At 33.9% G+C, this 23,160-nt stretch overlaps 2 protein-coding genes across 9 annotated transcripts; one reads left to right on the top strand and one right to left on the bottom strand.

Moving 5' to 3' along the window:
- The first annotated feature begins 1,033 nt into the window (after positions 1–1,033).
- On the top strand, positions 1,034–21,738 carry LOC148200743 (cuscuta receptor 1-like). Of its 8 annotated transcripts, XM_088112399.1 has the most exons (11): positions 1,034–1,464; positions 1,574–1,717; positions 1,888–2,046; positions 2,117–2,266; positions 3,621–3,776; positions 15,502–15,657; positions 15,779–15,934; positions 18,657–18,731; positions 18,967–19,119; positions 19,207–19,356; positions 19,492–21,738. In XM_088112399.1, exons 1-11 carry the CDS (start codon positions 1,083–1,085, stop codon positions 21,660–21,662), a joined length of 3,852 nt encoding a protein of 1,283 aa, XP_087968525.1. In that variant the 5' UTR covers positions 1,034–1,082; the 3' UTR covers positions 21,663–21,738. The 8 variants fall into 8 exon arrangements, with proteins under 8 accessions (XP_087968525.1, XP_087968528.1, XP_087968529.1 ...); XM_088112402.1 differs by lacking the exon at positions 3,621–3,776; XM_088112403.1 differs by lacking the exon at positions 15,779–15,934.
- On the bottom strand, positions 7,709–8,586 carry LOC148200744 (uncharacterized). Its single transcript, XM_088112407.1, has one exon. The coding sequence runs from the start codon at positions 8,393–8,395 to the stop codon at positions 7,709–7,711; it is 687 nt and encodes a 228-aa protein (XP_087968533.1). The 5' UTR covers positions 8,396–8,586.
- Positions 21,739–23,160: the final 1,422 nt, after the last annotated feature.

Raw genomic sequence — 23,160 nt, 5'->3', positions numbered from 1 at the left:
TATGATAACCTAATAGTTTTAAGTGTATAAATTATATTTTCAATTTATAAAAATAATCTATATTGATATGACTTTATTTTTAATTATAGAATAATTGTAGACGTATGTCTATTTTGGATTTCACTTGGTGTTGGTTTTGGCTTATTAGTTGACGTGAAATCAATTTTGTTTTAATTTTTTTTGAGTCTTTATATGTTTTAACAATTATTAATAAGAAGGTCAATATATAATTATTTTTCATAATTAAAATAAATAATTACCTTTTGTTTACAAAAACGTATTATAAATTTATGAAGGATAATTATTAAATATATAAATTATATTTATTTAACATTTATAAGTAATTTAAATAGTGTAAATTTATTTTTAATTATAACATAATTGTTGAGAAATGTATGTTTCAGATTCATCTTGAACTTTGAGTTGAGCTCATGTTATCATCTATAAAAAAAGGTTTTCTCTTTCTAATGTGTAATTATTATTATTTTTAATTTTAAACGTTTAGTATTTTTTTAAAATTCATATAATTAATAATAATAAAATAATTACTTATATTTTTATCGTAACAACCTTTTTAAAATTTAAATAATTATTCATAATGAAAAAATTGTTTACACAATAAAATAGTTATCTATAAATAAATTATAAAAATTAATCACTTTTATAATTATCTTTTATAAATATTATTTTATAATTTATTGATGCTTTTATTTTAATAAATAAAATTTATTTTATAATTTAATAAATTGGAAAACTATAAAATTAAAAAGTATCAAAGTAAATCTGGTGGAATAAACAATCCTTAAAATTTTCTCGTTCAAATAAGCATTATAATTCATATATTAAAAAAACAGAATGAATGTATTTTCATTAGTTTTTTTTAAGCCGTCTCTTGTTTTTTTTATTTTTATAGAAATGAATTAAATCGGTTTCTCTAAAAATTAAAAAGTCACTTAGCAAAACTTACACATGGACTTTCTAATTCAAATTGAAAGTATAGATGCATTGGAACATAAAGTATGTATAGGTGATGCTTTCCTATTTAAGAGACGGAGAAGTTGTTCATTCAATGAAGAAAAAAAATGAAGAGTGTGAGAGTGTGTTTCCTAATTTTCCTTTTATTGGAAACAATGTGCTGTGAAGGATGTTGGAAAGAAGAGAAACAAGCACTTTTGGGTCTACCTTTAGATGATACTTTCTCATGGAACTTCTACCCAGATTCTTTCCTCTCTTCGAACATCGACACAGATTCTTTCATCTCTTGGAACGTCGACACAGATTGCTGTGAATGGTATGGAGTGTTCTGCAACTCCTCCACAGGGAGAGTGGCCCAACTCCATCTTGACAGGGTCTGGTGGAAGCCAACAGAACAATATATTAATTACTCGGATTTTTCTGTCTTCAAAGATTTGAAGAACCTCTCCTTGTCATATAACAATATAGTTGGTTGTGTTGGGGATGCAGGTATTCTTTCCTATAATTCTATTGCTCTTTGCTTACTCAAAACTACAAATCTGTCTGTTATGTTTTATGGAATACTCATTATTTCAACTTTCTTTTACATACTTTCCAGAGTTGCCAAATCTCGAACTCCTTCACATGTCTGATAACAAGCTGGATACTGCTGCCAGTATTATATCTTGTTTGGATGGCCTTCCATCTCTTAAGTATCTTTATTTAAGAGATAACAGGTTCAATACATCTTCATTAAACCACGGTGAGACTAGCTATTTTTTATTTTTTTAAGAAAATGACAACTATATTATTTTTTATTATCATGAAGATCTTCTAATTTTTTATAATATATATATATATATATATATATATATATATCTTTTTTTTCAAATTTGTTGGGTTCTTTCACAACTTTTGGTGTGTATATGTAAGTTTTTGAAAGTGTACCAAAGCTACGTAGTAATCTGAAGGCCCTTGACATAAGGTGGAACTATTTGACTAATGACATTTTGCCATCCCTTGAGGGATTCACATCTTTAAAGGAACTGTATTTGGGTGGAAATGAATTGGACTCGGATCTTCACTTTGAAGGTAACTTTTCCATTTCATTAATAAGGCTGAGTAATTGTTAATTAATGGATGATATATTCCTTGCTTGCAGGTTTATGCTCAGCACTGAGGAATCTAGAGGTCCTTGACATAAGTTGGAACTATTTGACTAATGACATCTTGCCATCCCTTGAGGGATTCACATCTTTAAAGGAACTGTATTTGGCTGATAATGAATTGGACTCGGATCTTCACTTTGAAGGTAACTTTTCCATTTCATTAATAAAGCTGAGCATTTTTACGTTTTAATTAACGAACACTAGTAAAAAAAGACTTTTTTAACGCGCTATATATGCCTCGGTTCTACTGAAACCGAAGCGTATAAAAGTGCGATGGCATTTCAGTAATTATTGAGTGGTTATATGCCTCGGTTATATATGAACCGATGCCTATAGATGTTACTGTCTCAGTAGAAGGCCAACCGGGTTTAGACCCCGGTTTGGGGTTTAGGCACCGGTTTTAAATATAACCGAGGTTAAAAACCAAACTTCGCCTCTCACACCTCGCACTCTCGCGATTCTCACCGTCCGCCTCACGATTTCTCCTTTCCCCCAAACTCCACTCTCCCCCAAACTCCAGCACCAGGTCGCCACCACCACCAGCCATCGCCGCAAGCACCGCCGTTCAACCACGCCGTTGGCCACCATGCGCAAACCCGCAAGCCGCCACCACGCGCAAACCCGCAAGCCGCCACCACAGCGCCTTCGTTCTCGTCCAAACTCCATGGACGCCGCGATCACCATCTTCATCTTCTCCGCCATAAGCACATCCATGGCCGTCAACCGGAGAACGCGCAACCATTCCAAGTCGCGCACAACCATCACCTGCAAAGAGGGAAACTCAAACAGATCCAAAAACAGAAACCCCTCTTCTCCACCATCGCGCCAGCCACCACGTTTCAACCTTCTTCCATCACCATCACCGGACCTGCAACTCTACAACAAAAACCCTTAATCGCGCCACCGTCAACAGAATCCCTAAAGCATGCCGCCCCCGTGTGCGATTAGGGTTGATGCAGTTCGCGTTGCTTCCGGAGGCGCGATTTCTGAATTGGATCCCTGTGTGATGGTTATATGGTGTTAAATCTGGTTTCTGCAGATCTGATTGTGGTTGCAGGTGGAGGCGCGATTTTGATTTAGGGCTTCCCGTTCAGTGTTCGCACATGGAGGCTCACATCCCGTTGCCATGGTCTTCCCGTTTCCAATCTCTACTTATTCTGCAGATTTTTCTGGAAGAGGCTTTGTTGGTGTTCTGCAGATTTTTCTAGACTCCTTGGATGACAAAAAAAATGGGAAAGATCAAATTTTGAAACCTATGAAGGTTCGATCACCAGCTGTTTGTTCAAAGGACTCAAAGAATTTCATGTCTCCAACCATTTCTGCTTCTTGCAAGATCAATGAGTCTCCCCCGAAAGAGAACCCTACCTGAGCGGAACGATGAGGATACCATCTTACCACTGAAAGAACTGATACTGATACTGCCTCGGTTCAATTAACCGAGTTGAATCCTAGATACCGTTTCGAGTAAAGAGAACCGAGGCGTATACTTTTTATCAGAGAATGAGACATTTAAATGGCCAACCAATTTACAATATCTACACTTGAGTTCAAACCGTTTGAGCAACAAATTTCTTTCATCTCTTAATGACCTTCCACATCTCCAATATCTTGATTTAAGCTACAATCAATTACAAGGAGCTGTAGATATAAGCGGTCAGTATTTTTATCTATTATTTCAGGACATTCATTATTTATTCTAATGTTTTAGAATTAATATTTAATTATTCATTCAACATTATAGATATATTAGGGTAAATTAATATAAACATCCATATCAATAGAAATATACTTTATATTCATGTAAACATATTCGTTTTACATCAATAACACTTCATCTCAACAACTACATTTTCATACTAAAGAAGTTGCAAAAAAAATTACTATTGAATTACTTTCATCTAAGATATATCAGAATAACATTTTAGCCTTATAACTTTCTCAACTATTAAGAATAAAATATACTTATAATCCATTATCATTTCTATATAATCAATTATGTTTATTAATAATAAACATAAAGATCTACTCCTTATCCTCACTAGTGCAGAAAGGGCTTTAGACGTCTGTTCTTTTGGCTTTTTGACGTCCGACCTATACTCGACGTCTTTGTGAGTGACGTTAGTCAGACGTCGGGGGTATAACTCGGACGTCTATATAGACGTCCGATGTGTCAGGCCCGACGTCTATATAGACGTCCGACGTGTCAGGCCCGATGTCTACGTAGACGTCCGAGGTATACCATCGACGTCTACGTAGACATCTGAGGTGTATCCACCGACGTCCATATGCCTGAAACGGGTTGTTTAGGGATTAGGGGTTGGACGTCGGTTTGTGCACTGCCAGACGTCTATAGACGTCCGTTAGTGCACTAACCGACGTCTACTAGGTGTTTTTTTTTAAATTAATTTATTTTTGCAATAAAACCACACCTAAAAAGCAGAAAATTGTCCCAAAACAATATAATATAATATATATATATATATATATATATATATATATATATATATATGCGTTTCATATAAAGAAAGTTCTACTTAATGTAAAAAATAATCCAATACCAAAACTATCAAGATATAAACTTAAACTAAAATTAAGCAATGTTCAACAACAAATAAAACTATTCCTAACTCCATCTTTGCAGAAGATAAGCTGTCTACTCCTGCCTTATGTGCCTAATTGTTTCCTCTGGTATAGGAGATGTACTCTTGAAGCGCTGCAAAATTGAAGAAAGATTCATTATGGTTTCATATACCTTTGAAGATGAATTTGATTTGTAATGTATTCAAGGTATGCATCATTACCTCATTCCAGTCCTCTGTAATGACAGCTCGAATGATGGTCTTAATCCAACACATGACATAGAAGCCACATTCCCATGAATCTAGCTGCTGGTTACACTAAAATGAGAAACTAAATAGTCAAGAATTTAGATCATTCAATAACATAGGAAATGAATTAGAACTATAAATGACTTACAACCTTTGGATACAAAATTTGAACTAGTTGACCTCGAGATTTACCAATAACTCTGTACAGATTGAAAACACAAAGTAAAATTAATATAACTATATTTATCATAAAAGTTTAAAGTGAACATCAAATTCAAAGTCATTTTTGGAGAAACACTTACCTTTGAAGCATTGTTCTCAAGTCATTTTTCATCTTCCTGTGCAACGAACAAAACCATATAATTTTACATTGTTTGGGAATAATGACCATCAGCTGCCAGTGCGACCTATCACGAAGCACAAATAGTTATTTAACTAATTAAGGAAACTTTAATAATGAACTTTTACATATAACAACACCTACCCATCAATGTATGGCACAAGGTATACGTCACTTTTTGACTCATCCATCCATGTTTGCAAATAACGTTGTCTGTTTTCAAGTGTGTTATCAGAAGGTTGAATGGTCTGAGGTTCAACAAATCTGTACATGGAAGACCAACCTTGGTCTACAACGATTGTGTCCATGTACCTAAAACAACAAAGTTAAGTTGTTAGAAACTATAGGAATCTAAATAAAGTAATATGGAAGACAAAATTAACTATCTTACATGCACCACAGTTGAATGATGGAAATATTCAACATCCTGTCTCCCCCAATCACCTCCAATGCATCAGACAATGTGATATATACCGGCACATGGGGGCGAAGACCAAATACTCTCAAATCCCAGTATAGTTCTAATGGTGCTTTCTTCAACCTGGGTAATCTTGTCATTAACTTTGATAGAGGATCATCCTCCGCTTCAGCCATGTCATCATCTTCATGTATGACGGTATCATGAATCGGCTGCTTCTAAGGACGTGTGAACTGAAGATAAGAATTTCATCAAAGAGTTATCAACAAATATTTTTAAACTTCACATAGAAATACTAATAAAAAAAACATTATACCTGTGGAGTAGCGATGTGTGACATGACCAATCCTCTAGGCCAGGCTATAAATGATCCTATGGCCTCTCCCACAAAATTAATTTCTGGAGTGGGTACAGGCACCTGAGCCTGGGGATCCCGAATCTCGTTAATCGTCACACGCACGTGGTGGGGTAATATGGGAACACCATGAATAGTCTGCCCTCCCTCAAGCACTCGTCCGACAGCCACAATGCGTGGGGGATCCCCATCAACCAATAGCTCATATTGACCGCTATACTGAGTAGGTTCTACAGCATAGCATGATCCTCTATTGCTGACACGAGATGGTGTGGGAGTTTCAGCGGGCCCCATGTTGCCTTGCGTCATGGAATGCAACTTCTCTTCAAGCGCTCTTTGTATTTCTTTTTGTTCTTGTAGCTGCTCCATGAATCGTTGCTCCATTAATCTCATGCTTTGGTTGAGTCTTTTCTCCCACTGAAGATCCATCTGCTTCAGTGCCTCCTGAATCATTAATTGAGTGGTTTTCTGTGTAGGGCCAAAGTAGTCACGAAGACCAATCGCCCCAGGAACTCCACGTACACGTCTTGGGTGCTCGGGCTTTCCAATGGCCATTGTTAGAATGTTGTCCCTACCTTGGCCAACAAATGTTCCCTGAGTCTGCTGCTCAACCAACTCATCCTGCACATAAAAAAACCAAGTTACTTAGAAGACATGCTGTGATAGATACACAATCAAACAATGTTTAGAATTTGAACTTACAATTCTTTGTGAGATCAAGGCAGCTGAGGAAGATGTCATGTTCCCATCAGGTTTAGTCCGAGCAGCCTTCCACAGCTCGTACCTAGTAGGTGCAGGTGCAAGGTCCGGCGACTCAAGTCCCAAGGCATCCGCTCTAGACTTTCTAATTTTCTTTTCCAGTTTTGCATAACCACCTCGTTATATCAAGTGTGGTGCATCGTTTATCTTTTGTCTTTCTTGGGCGGCTAACCTTTTATCCTGTGAAACCATGTATATAAATAAGTGTAAAATCATAAGAACTCAATGAAAGACTTTTCAGATGTTAAGAAACATACCTTCCATTCCTCACACTCTCTAGATGCACGAAACTGTATCCACCCCTCCTCTGTGAAGGTATAATGCTGACATGGATTTTCATGTTGTCTGTCTCCAAAGACATATACTCGTGTCAGCCTTGTCTTGAAATCCCTCCATCTTATCGCTATATGCGATAACACTTTCTTTCTAATTTGTATTGTGTTTGGAATATCATAATGTTGTTGTTTAAAACAAAAAACATGTTATTGATAAGAAAAGATGAAAGAAATAAGTATATCAAAATTCTTTTAAGTAAACGTACCTTAATATCTTGCCATAAGAGGTTCTTGTCGACCTCTGGGACGTCATCCCAAGTTGCATGAAGGATAGAGACATGGCTTTTTGCTAACTTACCCAGATAACTCTTAAACCTATCAACATTTGGCCCTGATGTTTGACCAAATCTGGGGTCAATGTCAACATGTTTTCTCTGCCCATCCACGCGTCCGGATGTCACATCTGCCAATCGTGTGACGCCTCGACCACGTCTGGTCTGTCCCGATCCTGAGTCTGAGGCTGACATACCTGAAAAATTATACAAGGTTAGTAATAATTCAATTATGATGAACATACATATAAAGTCAATACAAAAAATATCACAACTTATTAAGATATTGTTTTTTCCCAAATCCCTTCATTGTGATCATTACGAATTGCCTGGATGACATCGACAACGTCATCAACTGGGTCTTCAATGGGTCTAGATGCAACAGATGTTGTTTCAAGTATATCAAGAGAATCGTCATCATCATGTCCATGCATGTTTTTTACTTTTAAAACCACTAACCATTTTTTATTCGCTGGATGATTTACGTAGAATATTTGTCTTGCTTGACTAGCCATGATAAATGGTTCATCAGTGTAATTCATCTTGTTCAAGTCTACCAATGTGAAACCAAAGTCATCTCTCATGACACCAGAATTTATATAAACCCATTTACACTTGAAAACTAGGACTCTAAAAGTGACATAATCAACTTCCCATATTTCTTGTATTATTCCAAAATAACTCATTGATGCTGTGATTGAATTTTTGTCTTTAGAGCTAGCAAAGTGCACAACCTCAGCTTGTAGTGTGACGCCACTATTTTGAACTCTACTTTTGTCATCTTCTACCTTTGTCTGAAAAGAAATATTGTTTATATAGTACCCACCATATGTAATGACATCTGTGTTCGGCCCACAAGATAACCTCAATAAACTTTCAGAAACATGTGGAGTTGCATAAATCTTTTTCTTAAACCATTGTAAGAAGGTTTTCACATGTTCATTAAGATGCCATTTTTCACTCATTGGGTTTGCTGCCTTTATTTCATTAACGTGGTTAGAAATGTAAGGAATCAGATCAACAGTGTTGTTTAAGATGTACAAATGAGCTTGGTCAACTTCTTTTCTGCTAACACTTTGAATTCTCACACCTCGAACACCCTTACCTTCACATTTTCCTTCATGTCTGCTCTTGGGAAGACCCACGGGTTCATAAGATGTCATATAACTTGAACAAAATTCAATGGCTTCTTTTGCAACGTATCGCTCTATGATTGAAGCTTCTGGTCTATACTGATTCTTGACATATCCCTTTAAGATCTTCATGTATCTTTCAACTAGGTACATCCACCTTAAGAAGACCGGCCCACATATTCGAATTTCTCTGACTAGATGAACAATCAAATGTACCATGATATAAAAAAAAAAGGTGGAAAATACATCTCCAATTGATTATTCCTTCATTTTCCAATTCATCTAAACCTCGAGGGTCAATAATTTTCTTGCAAATGGCATTAAAGAACAAACTCAGACGTGTCAGAATACCCCTAACAGAAGGAGGTAATATGCCTCGAATAACAACAGGTAATAGTTGTTGCATCAATACATGACAATCGTGAGACTTTAAACCAACTAACTTTAACTCTTGCATAGAAAAAAGGTTACTAATATTTGAAGAATAACCTTGTGGAACCTTCACACTTCTTAAACAGTTACAAAAACTTTGTTTTTCTTTTTTAGAAAGTGTGTGACAGGCTAGGGGCAGATAGGTGCGTCTTCTATTATCTGTGGATGTAACTCAGATCGGATTCCCATGGCAGCCAAATCTTGTCGTGCTTTTATTCTGTCTTTGCTCTTCCCTTTGACATTTAATAAAGTTCCGATGACACTGTCACAAACATGTTTTTCAACGTGCATCACATCAATACAATGTCTAACATCAAGTTCACACCAATATAGAAGCTTAAAAAATATTGATCGTTTCTTCCAAATGTTTTTTGCAAAGGTACTTTTATGATGTTTTCCAAACACAATGTCAATGTTTTTGACTTTGTTGTACACCTGTTCACCATTCTGGGGTCTGCACACAACCTCATCCTCAGCACTTCCATTAAATGCTTTTTTCAATCTACGATAAAGATGATTACGAGGAAGGAATTTTCGATGTCTTGTATATACCGTCTTCTGACCATGCTTCAATTGAAGGTAAATAGTGTTTTCTTCACATATGGGACATGCAAAATGACCTTTAACACTATAACTGCTCAAGTTTTCATACGCTGGAAAATCATTTATAGTGCAAAACAACATTGCACGCAAACGGAACTGTTCCTCAACATGTGAATCAAACACATCGACCCCTTCTTCCCACAACAATTTCAAATCATCAATTAAAGGTTTTAAGTAAACATCAATGTCATTTCCTGGTTGTCTAGGACCCGATATCATCATGGACAACATCACATATTTTCTCTTCATGCACAACAAAGGAGAAAGATTGTAAATCATCAACATAACTGGCCATGAACTGTGTTTGCTACTTAAGTTTCCATAAGGATTCATACCATCAGTTGCAAGTGCAAGTCTTAAGTTTCTTAGATCTGCACCAAATTCTGGAAATTTTTCATCAATCTTTTTCCATTGTGGTGAATCAACAGGGTGTCGAAGAAGATTATCGCACTTTCTTTCGTCAAAGTGCCATTTAAGGTTCTTTGCATCTTCTTTAACAGAGAACATACGTTTGAACCTAGGTATTATAGGCAAATACCACATCACCTTAGCAGGTGCACCATCATTACCTTCATTAACCGTGTTTCTGTCAGATTTCTTTTTAAAACAGGATAAACCACATGTTGGACAATACTTTAGCGAAGCAAACTCCTTTGTGTACAAAACACAATCATTAGGACAAGCATGTATGTTTTGATATTCAAGACCCATTGAACATAAAAAAATTTTTGCCTTGTAATTACGAATAGGTAGAGTATTATTTTCTGGAAGCATCAACTCCAACAACTCGGTGAAACTTTTATCGGTCCATCTATTCCTTGCTTTTAAACTAAACAACTTTAAAGTTGCAGATAGACGTGTAAAGTTCGAGCATCTTGGGAACAACGGTTGCTCCGAATCATTTATAAGAGAATCATACAAATTAGCTCTTCCAAAATTATCTTCACCGACATCACGTATCATGTCCTCTAAATGGTCACTCATCCATTCTTCCACATAATCCGTTCCTCGTGACGTGGTAGGCTGGTCCAGTACTTCTCCATGCCAAGTCCAAACGGTATAAGTCCTCATTATGCCGAACATGAATAGATGGTCACGCACATTGCCTAAGTTTTGCCGTATTTGATTAAGACAATGAACACAAGGACAAAAATATGTCCCGTTCACAGACTTAGCATTTTGTTCAACGTATTGCAAGAACTCCGAAACACCCTTATCATATTCTTCACTGATGCGACGTTCATTCATCCAACTTCAATTCATACTATGTTCGTAAAATCATCAGTATAAGTTTTTTAACTCTCACAAGGTTAGGCCCTACCCATTCAAAAAAATTATTTTTGATAATTTGCTAAGACACGTGCAAAAAAGTCTACATCATAAATTTGATAAGATTTCGGTAGCATTTCGCATTGGTCTCCGAAATACACGAAATGGGAATAGTCAACGATGACCACAATCAAATATGCACCCGGAGAACAACACAAATACTGAACCGAAATTTTATTAATCTTATCCATAAAATCCAACTTACATCTTATTGTAAATTATGAAAAATAATTTTCTTAAATTGTCCAATCGGACAATTCAAAATTTAATACAAACGATTAAAAGATTAATCGTTTGTGTTAAATTTCAAACGGGAACTAAGTTTCACTCAATGATTTGATACTTATAATCTAACATGTCAATTATAATAACACAACTAATACATGCATATTCAAATGCCAATAACACATGCAGACCTTAAAGTAAAAAACATGCATATACAAAACCCAATAACATGCATACAAAAAAATTATCAACAAAGAAGCTAACCTTTTTAGCATATTCCAAATGAAATGGAGGGAAATGGAGGAGTGCACGACCTAAAACGTAGGCCAAAAAGAGTCAAAAACGCCGCCCAAGAACACGCAAGAAACTGCACAAAAACGCACCAAAAATTATTTTTAATCAGTTCAAATCAAAGATATTTCATCACAAAGTAATTTAATCAGATTAAAAGTAAATTTAAACGGTCCAAAAGAGAGAAAACACACCTGGAAATGCAATGCCGCAGAGAGAAATTGCGGGGAAGACGATGAACAGTGAGCGTAACTCCTCGCGGGTTCGTCATTTTAGTATAAATGGCACTAGACGTCGGGTACTGGGGGCCCCGACGTTTATAATATTATAGACGTCGGGGCCATAACTAATATGACGTCTTTTGGATTTAAATATTCATATTCGCGGGGGGGGGGGGGGGGGTGGTTTAGACGTCCGTTAGAGGGGCCCCGACGTCTATAATATGATAGTCGTCGGGGCCCCTCTAACGGACGTTTAAGTGGCTGAAAAATATAAACTCTTCAACTACCCTGTTAGTCCTTTAAACGTCCGTTGTGGGGGGGAGGGGGGACGTCTATAATATTATAAACGTCGGGGCCCCTCTAACGGACGTCTAAGTGGCTGAAAAAGTTAACTCTTCAACTACCCAGTTAGCCCTTTAAACATCCGTTGTGGGGGGCCAGACGTCTATAATATTATAAACGTCGGGGCCCCTCTAACGGACGTTTAAGTGGCTGAAAAAGAAAACTCTTGAACTACCCAGTCATCCTTTAAACGTCCGTTGTGTGGGGGTCGGACGTCTATAATATTATAAACGTCGGGGCCCCTCTAGCGGACATTTAAGTGGCTGAAAAACTTAACTCTTCAACTACCCTGTCAGCCCTTTAAATGTCCGTTGTGGGGGGGGCCGGACGTCTATAATATTATAAATGTCGGGACCCCTCTAGCGGACGTTTAAGTGGCTGAAAAAGTTAACTCTTCAACTACCCTATCAGCCCTTTAAACATCCGTTGTGGGGGGGGCCGAACGTCTATAATATTATAAACGTCGGGGCCCCTCTAACGGACGTTTAAGTGGCTGAAAAAGTTAACTCTACATATTCAAGCTATTAGCATACACTGCTAGGCTGACCATCTCTCTCACTGTCTCTTTCTCACTCAAACACTTAGGCTCTCTTAACTTTATGCCAATTTGTTAGCAAATTTGACGTTCAATAATTTCTGGTGTATGCAAAAAGGGTTCAAAAGGGAGGATTTTAATTGAGAGGAAATGTTTAAAATTAGAAATGAAGACTTAGGTTCAAGGTTTTTGATAAGGAAACATTTTCAGAGTGAAAAGAATATGATTCCATGACTTTATGGGATTTTACATTCAGTGAACTAATCCAACCGTGAATTAAAAATATTCAAATTTGGTTTAATATAGGACGGGTTAACAGATTAAACGAGTTGACTCATTTAATTATAATTTTTGTTGTTTTTTCATTCCAAAAAAAATTACAAATTTTTTAATTGAAATCAAAATAAAATTCAATCTAAATACAATCCAAAATGATGTTAAATTCTAAATACAATTCAAAATCACAATACAATTCAAATATATTTATAGATACGAGAACATTCAGAAATTTTAAATTTTTTTAATATAATTTAATATTTAGAATTTATGAGTCAACCTGGATAAATTGGGTTCTTAGTGAACTAAATTCATTTTTGATCTATGTCAAAATTTGTAACTTTTTTAACTTGACTTGAACCCATGATGAACCAAGTTAATTCACCGATTTTATTTGATTTGATAGGTCTTCCAGATCTTTGAGTAGCCTACAAAAATAAATAGCAACTAATCAATACTTCATCAAAAATTAAAAAGCTGATGAAGATTACACGAAGTATATATCCATAGTAAAAAGTGAAAAGATCATGATTCTTACCACTCCTTTTCATGTGCATTGCTCTTAGATTTCAATAACCTATATTATTAATTCAATAAAGTAAACAAAATGAATATTTCCATTGACGAGAATACTTCCATTGACGAGCATATTTCCATTTGGCCGTGGACACAATGACCAAGTTCATCTTTGTTTTCCTCTCCCCAGGTGGCTGATACCTTCCAATATTAATATTTGTTCTCAACCACAAGTATAAAACTCTGCATTAGTACTTAACTTCATAGCTTTGATTCCCGAACAACATATACGTATTAATATTACTAGTGATTCTATCATACACATCAGCCACGAATTCTCCATCTGGAAATCGGTAGAAGAAATGGCCATAAAGCTGTCGAAGTGCCTTTCCACTCGCATCTTTTCTCTGTTTTGAAATTCCCCTTTTGAATCACCAAAAGTATATATTCTTTCCTCTCCTGTCTCTTAAGATTCTCATTGTGCCTGGTGATCATAGCCAGCCGGCAGGCATCCACAACAAACCTACCATGCCCCGCCGACAGCCATCACCGCAACCTAGCACCACCGCTGATCATCTTCACCATCAATGCCGCCGCCATCAAACTCTAATTCACACCACCACCATCAACACAAACCTGCAATCAGAAAAACTCCAATCGAAATTCGCCGAACTCATCTTCTTCACCAGAAACCTCCATTGACGCACCATCACGAAAGCTCCGTTCATCACCACCTAGCTCCGCTGCCAACCTACATGTTCGTCTTCATGGCGCAACCCCGTTCAACCTCCATTCATCATCATCATCAGGCAACGTCAACCTGCAAAATCAAACCAAACCCTTAAATAGATAAATCCTAAATCCCAAGTCGCGCCTCCATGACTAAAACCACAAAGCTTCAACCTCCAACAAGAAAAGCACCATACAGAAATCGAAACTTGCAAGGGATGGTCTGAACCCTAGAATTGCAATGAAGAGAGGGAACCTTGACTTTTTTGGTGTCGACACTGAGGATGGAGCCTCAGCTGTGGAAGAGTCCCAGGCTCTGACAAGCCACCTGGAGCCACCCTCCGAGAGTGCAACCGAGATCGAGAACAGTGATACTACGGTTGATTATGCTGAAGCAGTTTAAAGGCGGAGCTCATTTCACCCATGCTTCTAAATTATTCAATTAACGTGCAGTTTGAAGGCGAAGCCATCTCTCTCATGTTTCTAAATTATTTAATTAACGTGATTCAGGTCCCTTGGAGGTAGAATATCAGGATTAAAAAACAATTTTTCATGTATTAAGGCATTGGTTTTAGAAGTAGATAATGCGAAATTTTACACAAAGGTAATATTAGCAATTAATATGTCCAGTGTTAATTTATATCCAATGATGACCGTCTCGGGCATAATGACCACAAACTTCTACCAGCAGCAACTAATTTACCTACATACGAGAGATTGTAAGTCTTACATTATGTCTGAATTACTGACAAAAACACATAAAAGTTTATTCAACATCTATCTGTGTTAACGTTGAAAGTTATACCTCGATTACAAATAAATTTGATTTATAATATATAATTTAATTTGCAAATCTTATTTTATAAAATTGAATCAACGTAACATAATTATGAGTTAAAATTTATCTTAATAAAATTTGATGTTTGTTAAATTAATTATTCTATCTATTATTAAACAATTAATTATCTAATTTCATATTTAATATGTATATACATTAGTTAAGGTGTGTTAAAAGTTTAATATCGATTAGAAATAAAATTAACGTATAAAATATAAATAAATATAAAAGTGTCAGTGGACTCTCATCTCTTTCAACTTTTTATATTTAAGAGAGTGGATTAAGTTGGAAATCAATTAATAGTAGGGCACCATATACTTTCCATATTACAAATCTTCATCGTTTGTTTTTCTTATTAGAAAGTATATCTAACAGCCTATATAAATGGTTAGATATTTAAAAATTGAGTTATTTGGAGGTCCTTGAGTTAGGAGAGAACTACTTGAATGAGTTTGAAATTATATTGCGGTATTCAGGTTAGTTGTGATTAGTATTTGATATTATTTTATATTTGAACAAGATATCACTTATTTTGAACATTAGCATATGCATCCTCCTTATTATTAATTAGTGATTACTCTTTCAATTTTGTTTTTATCAGAGAATGAGACATTTAAATGGCCAACCAATTTACAATATCTATACTTGAGTTCAAACCGTTTGAGTAACAAATCTCTTTCATCTCTGAATGACCTTCCACATCTCCAATATCTTGATTTAAGCTACAATAAATTAGAAGGAGCTGTAGATATAAGCGGTCAGTATTTTCATCCTTTACTTTATTACAACATTAAAAAAATGATTATATATGCTTTCAGTTTTGTTTTATTTTGAGTGAGTTGACTCATAACACATGCTTTCAATTTTGTTTTTATCAGAGAATGAGACATTTAAATGGCCAACCAATTTACAATATCTAGACTTGAGTTCAAACAGTTTGAGCAACGAATCTCTTTCATCTCTGAATGACCTTCCACATCTCCAATATCTTGATTTAAGCTACAATCAATTAGAAGGAGCGCTAGATATAAGCGGTCAGTATTTTCATCCTTTACTTTATTACAACATTAAAAAAATTCAGATATTATATTATAATATTTTAGAATTAATAAACATACATACACTTGATTACAAATCATAATTAATTTCATGTTAAGATAATTAAGATTAAAAATATCCACAAACTACCGTATATATAATAGTTTATATTATAAAATATTGTAAAAAAATACACTTTTATTTAAGTAGATGTGACTCCTTTCCAATATGCATGCTCCTTATTTTTATTTATAGTGATTACAGATAAGTTGACCCTTGTAGTTTTTAAGAGTAGATAAAATTTGTTTAATTATTGGTAAAAAAAATATGTATTTTTGTATTCTTTTCCTGTGTCACCGTTATCGAACTCATGTTGAACCACTCTTAAATATGGAATTTTATTCTCAATATTCTTCAACCTAAATAGTTATATATATATATATATATTTATTGATTGATTGATTGATTGATTGATTGATTGAGTTTAACACTGATGTGGTAACACTAATGGAGCATTGTCCATGGATGATTTCACACCACGTGATCCGTGGATAAAATTGAGTTGTGGGCATATTTCAACTATTCTTTTTCCTTTCTAAATGATACTTTGCCTATTGGATAGCATATTCTCTCTTTGATGTAGCTTCTTTTCCCTCCAATCTTCCCTTTCTTTATAGAATGTTGAATCAAATGATCCTCCATCAGTACCTAAAGACAAACGCTCCTTTTGAAACAAACTTTCACGAGTCTCAATCTGTTGCAATTTCATACCCAGCTCTGCATTTTTTCTGTTTACCTGACCATCTCTCTCACTGTCTCTTTCTCACTCAAACACTTAGGCTCTCTTAACTTTATGCCAATTTGTTAGCAAATTTGACACTGAATAATTTCTGGTGTATGCCAAAAGGGTTCAAAAGGGAGGATTTTAACTGAGAGGAAATGTTTAAAATTAGAAATGAAGCTCGGATTGGACATTCAGAGTGAAAAGAATATGATTCCATGACTTTTTGGGGGTTGGACCTTCAGTGAACTAATCCAACCTAACAGTGAACTAAATATATTCAAATTTGGTTTAATATAGTAAATTAAACGAATTGATTCATTTGATTATAATTTTTGTTTTCTTTCATTCCAAACAAATTACAATTTTTTTTAATTAAAATCAAAATAAAATTCAATCTAAATACAATTCAAAATGATATTAAATTCTAAATACAATCTAAAATATGTTCAATTCTAAATACAATCCAAAATCACAATACAATTCAAATTATTTATTGATACAAGAACATTAAGGAATTTTGGTTTTTCAATATAATTTAATATTTAGATATTTATGAGTAATTTGGTGAGCCAAATTCAACTCATCACAGATTCAACATATAGGTAAGTTAGATTTTTAGTGGGCCAAATTCATTTTTGATTTGTGCTAAAAGTTGTAAATTTTTTTAATTTAATTTGACTCGAACCCTGAGTGAAGTTGATTCACGAATTTTAATCTATTTTACAGTTTCATTCTTAGGTAAATTATCTCATTCTCCTTTTTCTTCATGTAGTCAATATGTTTTCTGCTGTTATAATCCGTAGATAACAATAATTTATATACTGTGGATAATTTTTTATGAGAAATTTAACATTTGAAGTCACTCTTATTTTAACATTTATCCAATGCTAACGTACGTAAAAGAATCTATTTAATCAATCAATTAATAAATCATGGTTAATTTTATTTTTAAGATAATTAATATTTCAAAAGTTAAATTACAACACAACCCGTTTGTATTATAAAAAAAGTATTACAGATATAAACTATCGATAGTTATTTATTCACTATAAGAAAAGCATATTAGGATAACTATGTTTAGATTATATTTGGACTATTTATCTTTTAAGTTTTGGATTATGGGTGAAACTAAACTTCATTAAAATTATGTTTCAATTTATTTGAATATTGGATTGTGTTATGTTTTAATTTGATTTGTATTAAATATCATTCAATTTGATGAATTATGTTTGAATAAATTTATTTTAAATTATTATATATGATTAAATAATATTGTATTAGGTATTATATAGAGCAAAGGGATAAATAATTTTGATTGTATGGATTTTTTTTCGTACTAATAAATTAATTGACAAAATTGGTTTTGGAAGTAAATAATGTGTGTGAAATTTTACACATAGGTAATATTAGTAACTAATATATCCAATGTTAATTTATCCAATAATGACGACTTGCATGCCGTGAATAACGAACACAGATTTCTAATAGCAACAATTTACCTACATAATGTGAGGCCCAATTACCCACTCATGACATCACAACACTCATAAATTCTCTGCATTTCTCATGAATGTTATCATCAATAACTGTGTTTTTCAATGGTTATTTGTCTGGTCTTTGTTTCTTTATCAAATACTTAGTCAAAGTATTGCAACTCTTTTATGTATTATGCTTGCTAGAAAGATTTCTAACTATCATTTCTACCTCTTTTTTTTCTATGAAAGTGGTGTAAGTAAATATAGTAAAAGTTAAAATTTACATTAATATCTTTCATCATAGTCAACTTTTAGAGGTTAAACTTAGACTAACTTTTTGGACAAATATTACTTTTAGTTATTTGAAAGTAAACTAGTTTTGTAATGCTTCTGGGCGAAGAAAAATATAACTCTTCACATTAATGTTTGTTGACTTTTATTAATTCTTTTTTTTTGCAGGATTATCAACTTCATCCAATTTGACGAATCTTTATCTAAGCCATAATAATATCCATAATTTTGTTACCCATCAAGGTATTAAAGAAAAAATGATTTAAAATGGTTTAATTTATTGTTTAGAGACAAAGAAAAGATATATTAGATAAATTTATAATACTAACACATTGTAGAATCCCATAATTTTCTCAAAGTTGGTATATTTACTTTGCACAAAATATATTTGTCACCTTCCTAAATGCATATATTATCTATCTCATTTAGTCTAATGCTTATTTACATTTGTTTTTAATTTAATTGACATATCTTTCAGGCTTAAAAGGTCTCAGTGGATTGGATGTCCTTGATTTAGATTGGAATATGATAGATGGAAACAAACTAAGAGAGTCATTACGAGCTTTATCATCATCCATTAGAAAGCTTTCTATATCTTACAATTACTTCAAAGGAACAATTTTAGCTGAAGGTAGTAATATTAATGATTTTCACAAAGATAAATTAATTTCATAATTGTGTTACATTAAGATTTATATATATTTTTTCTACTGCGCAGATTTTCATGATTTAAGTAACCTAGAACGTTTGACATTGGATGGAAATAATAACATGGAGAATGAATTTTTCGAAAGTATTGGAAACTTGACATCCTTGAAAGCTTTGTCTCTTGCACACTGTCATATAAATGTCACCCTTCCTGAAGCTGGTAATTATATTATTATTTAACGTTATTCATGAAATAGATGTTATATACCATTTTTCTTAGTTTCATTGAAATCTTTATACCTTTCTGATTATAACCTTTTTTGGTTTTTTCTTTTTTCTTCAAATTTTCATTCAGATTGGTCTAAGATGAAGAAGTTAGAAAAGTTAAATCTAATAGACAATGGATTTGAAGGATCTCTTCCCAATTCTTTTGTTAACATGACATCTCTTCGGATATTGGAACTTTCTCAAAATAATTTCATTGGAAGGTTTGATTCTAACATTGCAACACTTACATCACTTGAAGAATTTGGTTTTGAAGAAAACCAATTTGAAGTTTCTATTTCTTTTTCGTCATTTGCCAATCATTCAAACCTTAAAGTCATCCGGGGTAAAGGCAATAAAATCATAGTGGACTCACAACATAATTTGCGCACTTGGATTCCAAAATTTCAATTAAGTGAACTTAGCTTGTCTTCAAAAATTGAGACTAGCTCTTTTCGGCTCCCAAGATTTCTTCTTTATCAAAAAGATTTAGTTACACTACATTTTAGTAGTTTGAAGTTGGAAGGAAGGTTTCCTCATTGGTTGTTAGAAAACAACACAAAATTGATTGAAGTAACTTTCAGAAATGGTTCTATGACTGGTACTATGCAATTACCATTGCATCCCCTTCTTCAGTTGGAGAGCATTGATGTGTCTAGCAATACCATAATTGGTGAAATTCCAAGTAAGAATATCAGTTCAATTTATCCAAATTTGAAATATCTAAACATGTCTAGAAACCACATCCAAGGTTCAATTCCGCGTGAGTTTGGCCAAATGAAATATTTGTCTGAGTTGGATCTTTCAAACAACCAATTGTCTGGAGAAATATCAGATGACATATTTGAAGCTGCACAACAACTCGTTTTGTTGATACTTTCAAATAACACGCTCGAGGGGCCCATCTTTACAATACCCGCTAATTTAGGGTCTTTATCATTAAATGATAATAAATTTAGTGGTAAACTTCCAAGCAATATTTTTAACACATCCATCGTTTTATTGGACGTAAGCAATAATCATTTGGTAGGAGACATTCCAAGCCTGTTGACAAATTTTTCAAGTTTATCGGAACTTCGTATGTCCAATAACCACTTTGAAGGGTCCATTCCATTACAATTGACACAACAACTTGGAGATCTAAGATATTTAGATCTCTCCCAAAATAATTTGACTGGTCTTGTACCATCATTTCTAAATTCTTCTGTGAAATTTATCCATTTGAGCAATAATCGTTTAACAGGATTGTCCAAAAAGATGTTCAATGGAAACTCTCCTTTAGTGATGTTAGACCTTAGCTACAATGAAATATCTGGCAACATTCAAGATATGATGCAAGACCTTAGTTATACAAAGTTGAATTTTCTCCTTTTAAAAGGTAATCACATTAGTGGGAATATACCTAAGCGATTATGTCAGTTGATAAATTTAACCATGTTGGATCTTTCAGACAATAAATTTTTTGGAGAAATTCCCCATTGCTTGGGGACAATGCCTTTTGATAATAAGAACCTTGATCCATCATTGAAAGCATCAAAGGGAAGCTTCAATGTTGAAGAATATGCTCAAACACCATTACCATCAGAGCATAAGAAAGAGAAAGCAAGTTTCAGTACAAAGAGAAGTACCCTTACTTTCACTGGAAGCATTCTTGGTTACATGTCTGGAATTGATTTATCCCTAAATAAACTGAAAGGAAATATTCCACATGAGCTTGGAAACTTGACAAGAATTCGAGCATTGAACTTGTCTCATAATGATTTGACTGGACAAATTCCAAATTCTTTCTCAAATTTGAAGCAAACAGAGAGTTTAGATCTTTCTTTTAACAAGTTGAGTGGCCAAATTCCTCCTGAGCTCAATGTCCTAACCTCACTTGAAGTATTAAGTGTGGCACACAACAACTTATCAGGCCCAATACCTAAACAGACAAACCAATTTGCCACATTTGATGAAAGTAGCTACGAGGGTAACCCATTCCTTTGTGGACCTCCACTACTAAAGAGCTGCAATCCATCTTCTGCAATTTTTCCAAAGAACTTAAGTATTGATAAAGACAATAATAGTTTGGTGGACACGTATGTCTTTTGTGTGAGCTTTGTTGTATCATTCACATTAGCATTGTTAGCAACCATTGGAGCTTTATACATCAATCCTTACTGGAGGCAAGCATGGTTTTACAACATGGAATTGGTCAGTTTAAATTGTTATTACTTTATTGTGGACAATTTTTGTAGGTTTTGTAATGTGAGGAATATGTAGCATGAACCTTGTATTCCTAGGATATCTATTTCAGAGTTATTCAATAAAGTAAATCATGCCATTATTTCTAAGTTAAGATATGTATATAATAAATAAACTTTTACTCCATGTATTTCTAATTTAAATGAAACCTAACTCTAACCAACAAATTCATCACATTTTAACAACATATATGAACTAAAGTCAATTGAAAAAATGTAAGATATATTAACTTCTTACATGGAGACATCTCGTATTACAAAAAACACAATTTTGATATCCAATAACTTTAAGATGTGTGTTGGACTGCAAAACCAACGACAAGTGCACCAATCGTAGTATAGCAAGTGATAAATATCATTCTCTCCCAAAAGACTCATGCAACACATGACATCAAAGTGAACAAAAACACAATAAACTCTTTTTGGTATTTTTATCAAATAGTTTGTGTAAGAAATTTAACATAAAGTATCTACAATTTGTTAAAACTAGAGTTTATCCACTTTATTCTCATGTATTAATAATCATCTCAATTCCATATTCAAGACAAAATCACAATTATACTTAAAGCCTATCCCTAGTGACTTTGCACCTATGATAAACTCATCAAGTTTCAATTCCTTGAATCCTCAACAAGCAACCATGCATTAAGTTCAAGAGTTTTAAAATTATTAATGTATCATGTTCTATCCCTGGATACAAGCTTCATTAGATATCCAATTTTAGTTCTAAGTTCATTTCATATTTCCCAATACATCAAGAACTACAATTCAAGCCATGGGTGATCAAGCCACAATAAGCATTAAGCACAAAAATCAAATACTAACTTTGAAATAGAAAAGCATATGTATTAACATCACAAAATACATAAGATTCAGTTTATTACATCTAATCTCAACAAATAAGAAAAGCCCTTCATGGAGGAGAACTTAGGGTTTTACAAAATTGAAGAGATAAGGAAGAAATTGAAAACGTAGAGAGGTGCACAACGTTTCTCAAGGTTCTTTGTAGTTGTTCCATGCTCCAATTATGCTTCCCCTTCGCATTTTCACCTCCAATTCATGTCTGTTAAAAAAGAATGTCTTAGTTTCTCACACCAAGAGGGGGTGAATTGGTGAAGCATAAAAATATAAGCTTTCAAAATCTTTTTCAAAAAATAGGATGTCTTTACGCTTTTCTTGAATCGCAAGTAAAATGATATGTAATGAAACAATTCACTTAATCGAATACACAAACAGTTTAATCGACTATAATGAAAAAGTGTAGGATTAGAGAATTCAAATGCTGGTTTTTATATTGATTCGACCAAACCTACATCCAGTGTCCTTCCAACCACAAGAAGCAAATGTACTATAAATATTAAGGTTTTTACACCAAGGTTTTTACAACGACCTCACGTCAAAAATGTAAAACACCTCTCTAATCCTATAATTTAATATAGGTAGTAAACAATACAGACACGTAGCAAGAACACCCTCTTCTGTTGTCAAACCCTTTGGGCCACCCTCAAAGTCAAGAA

The sequence above is a fragment of the Vigna umbellata genome, chromosome 4 (assembly GCF_029865625.1).
Source record: "Vigna umbellata cultivar VRB3 chromosome 4, Vumbellata_1.0, whole genome shotgun sequence".
NCBI classification, from domain to species: Eukaryota; Viridiplantae; Streptophyta; class Magnoliopsida; order Fabales; family Fabaceae; genus Vigna; species Vigna umbellata.
Note: the sequence above shows the minus strand (reverse complement) of the source record. Positions and strands in the feature narration are given on the sequence as shown.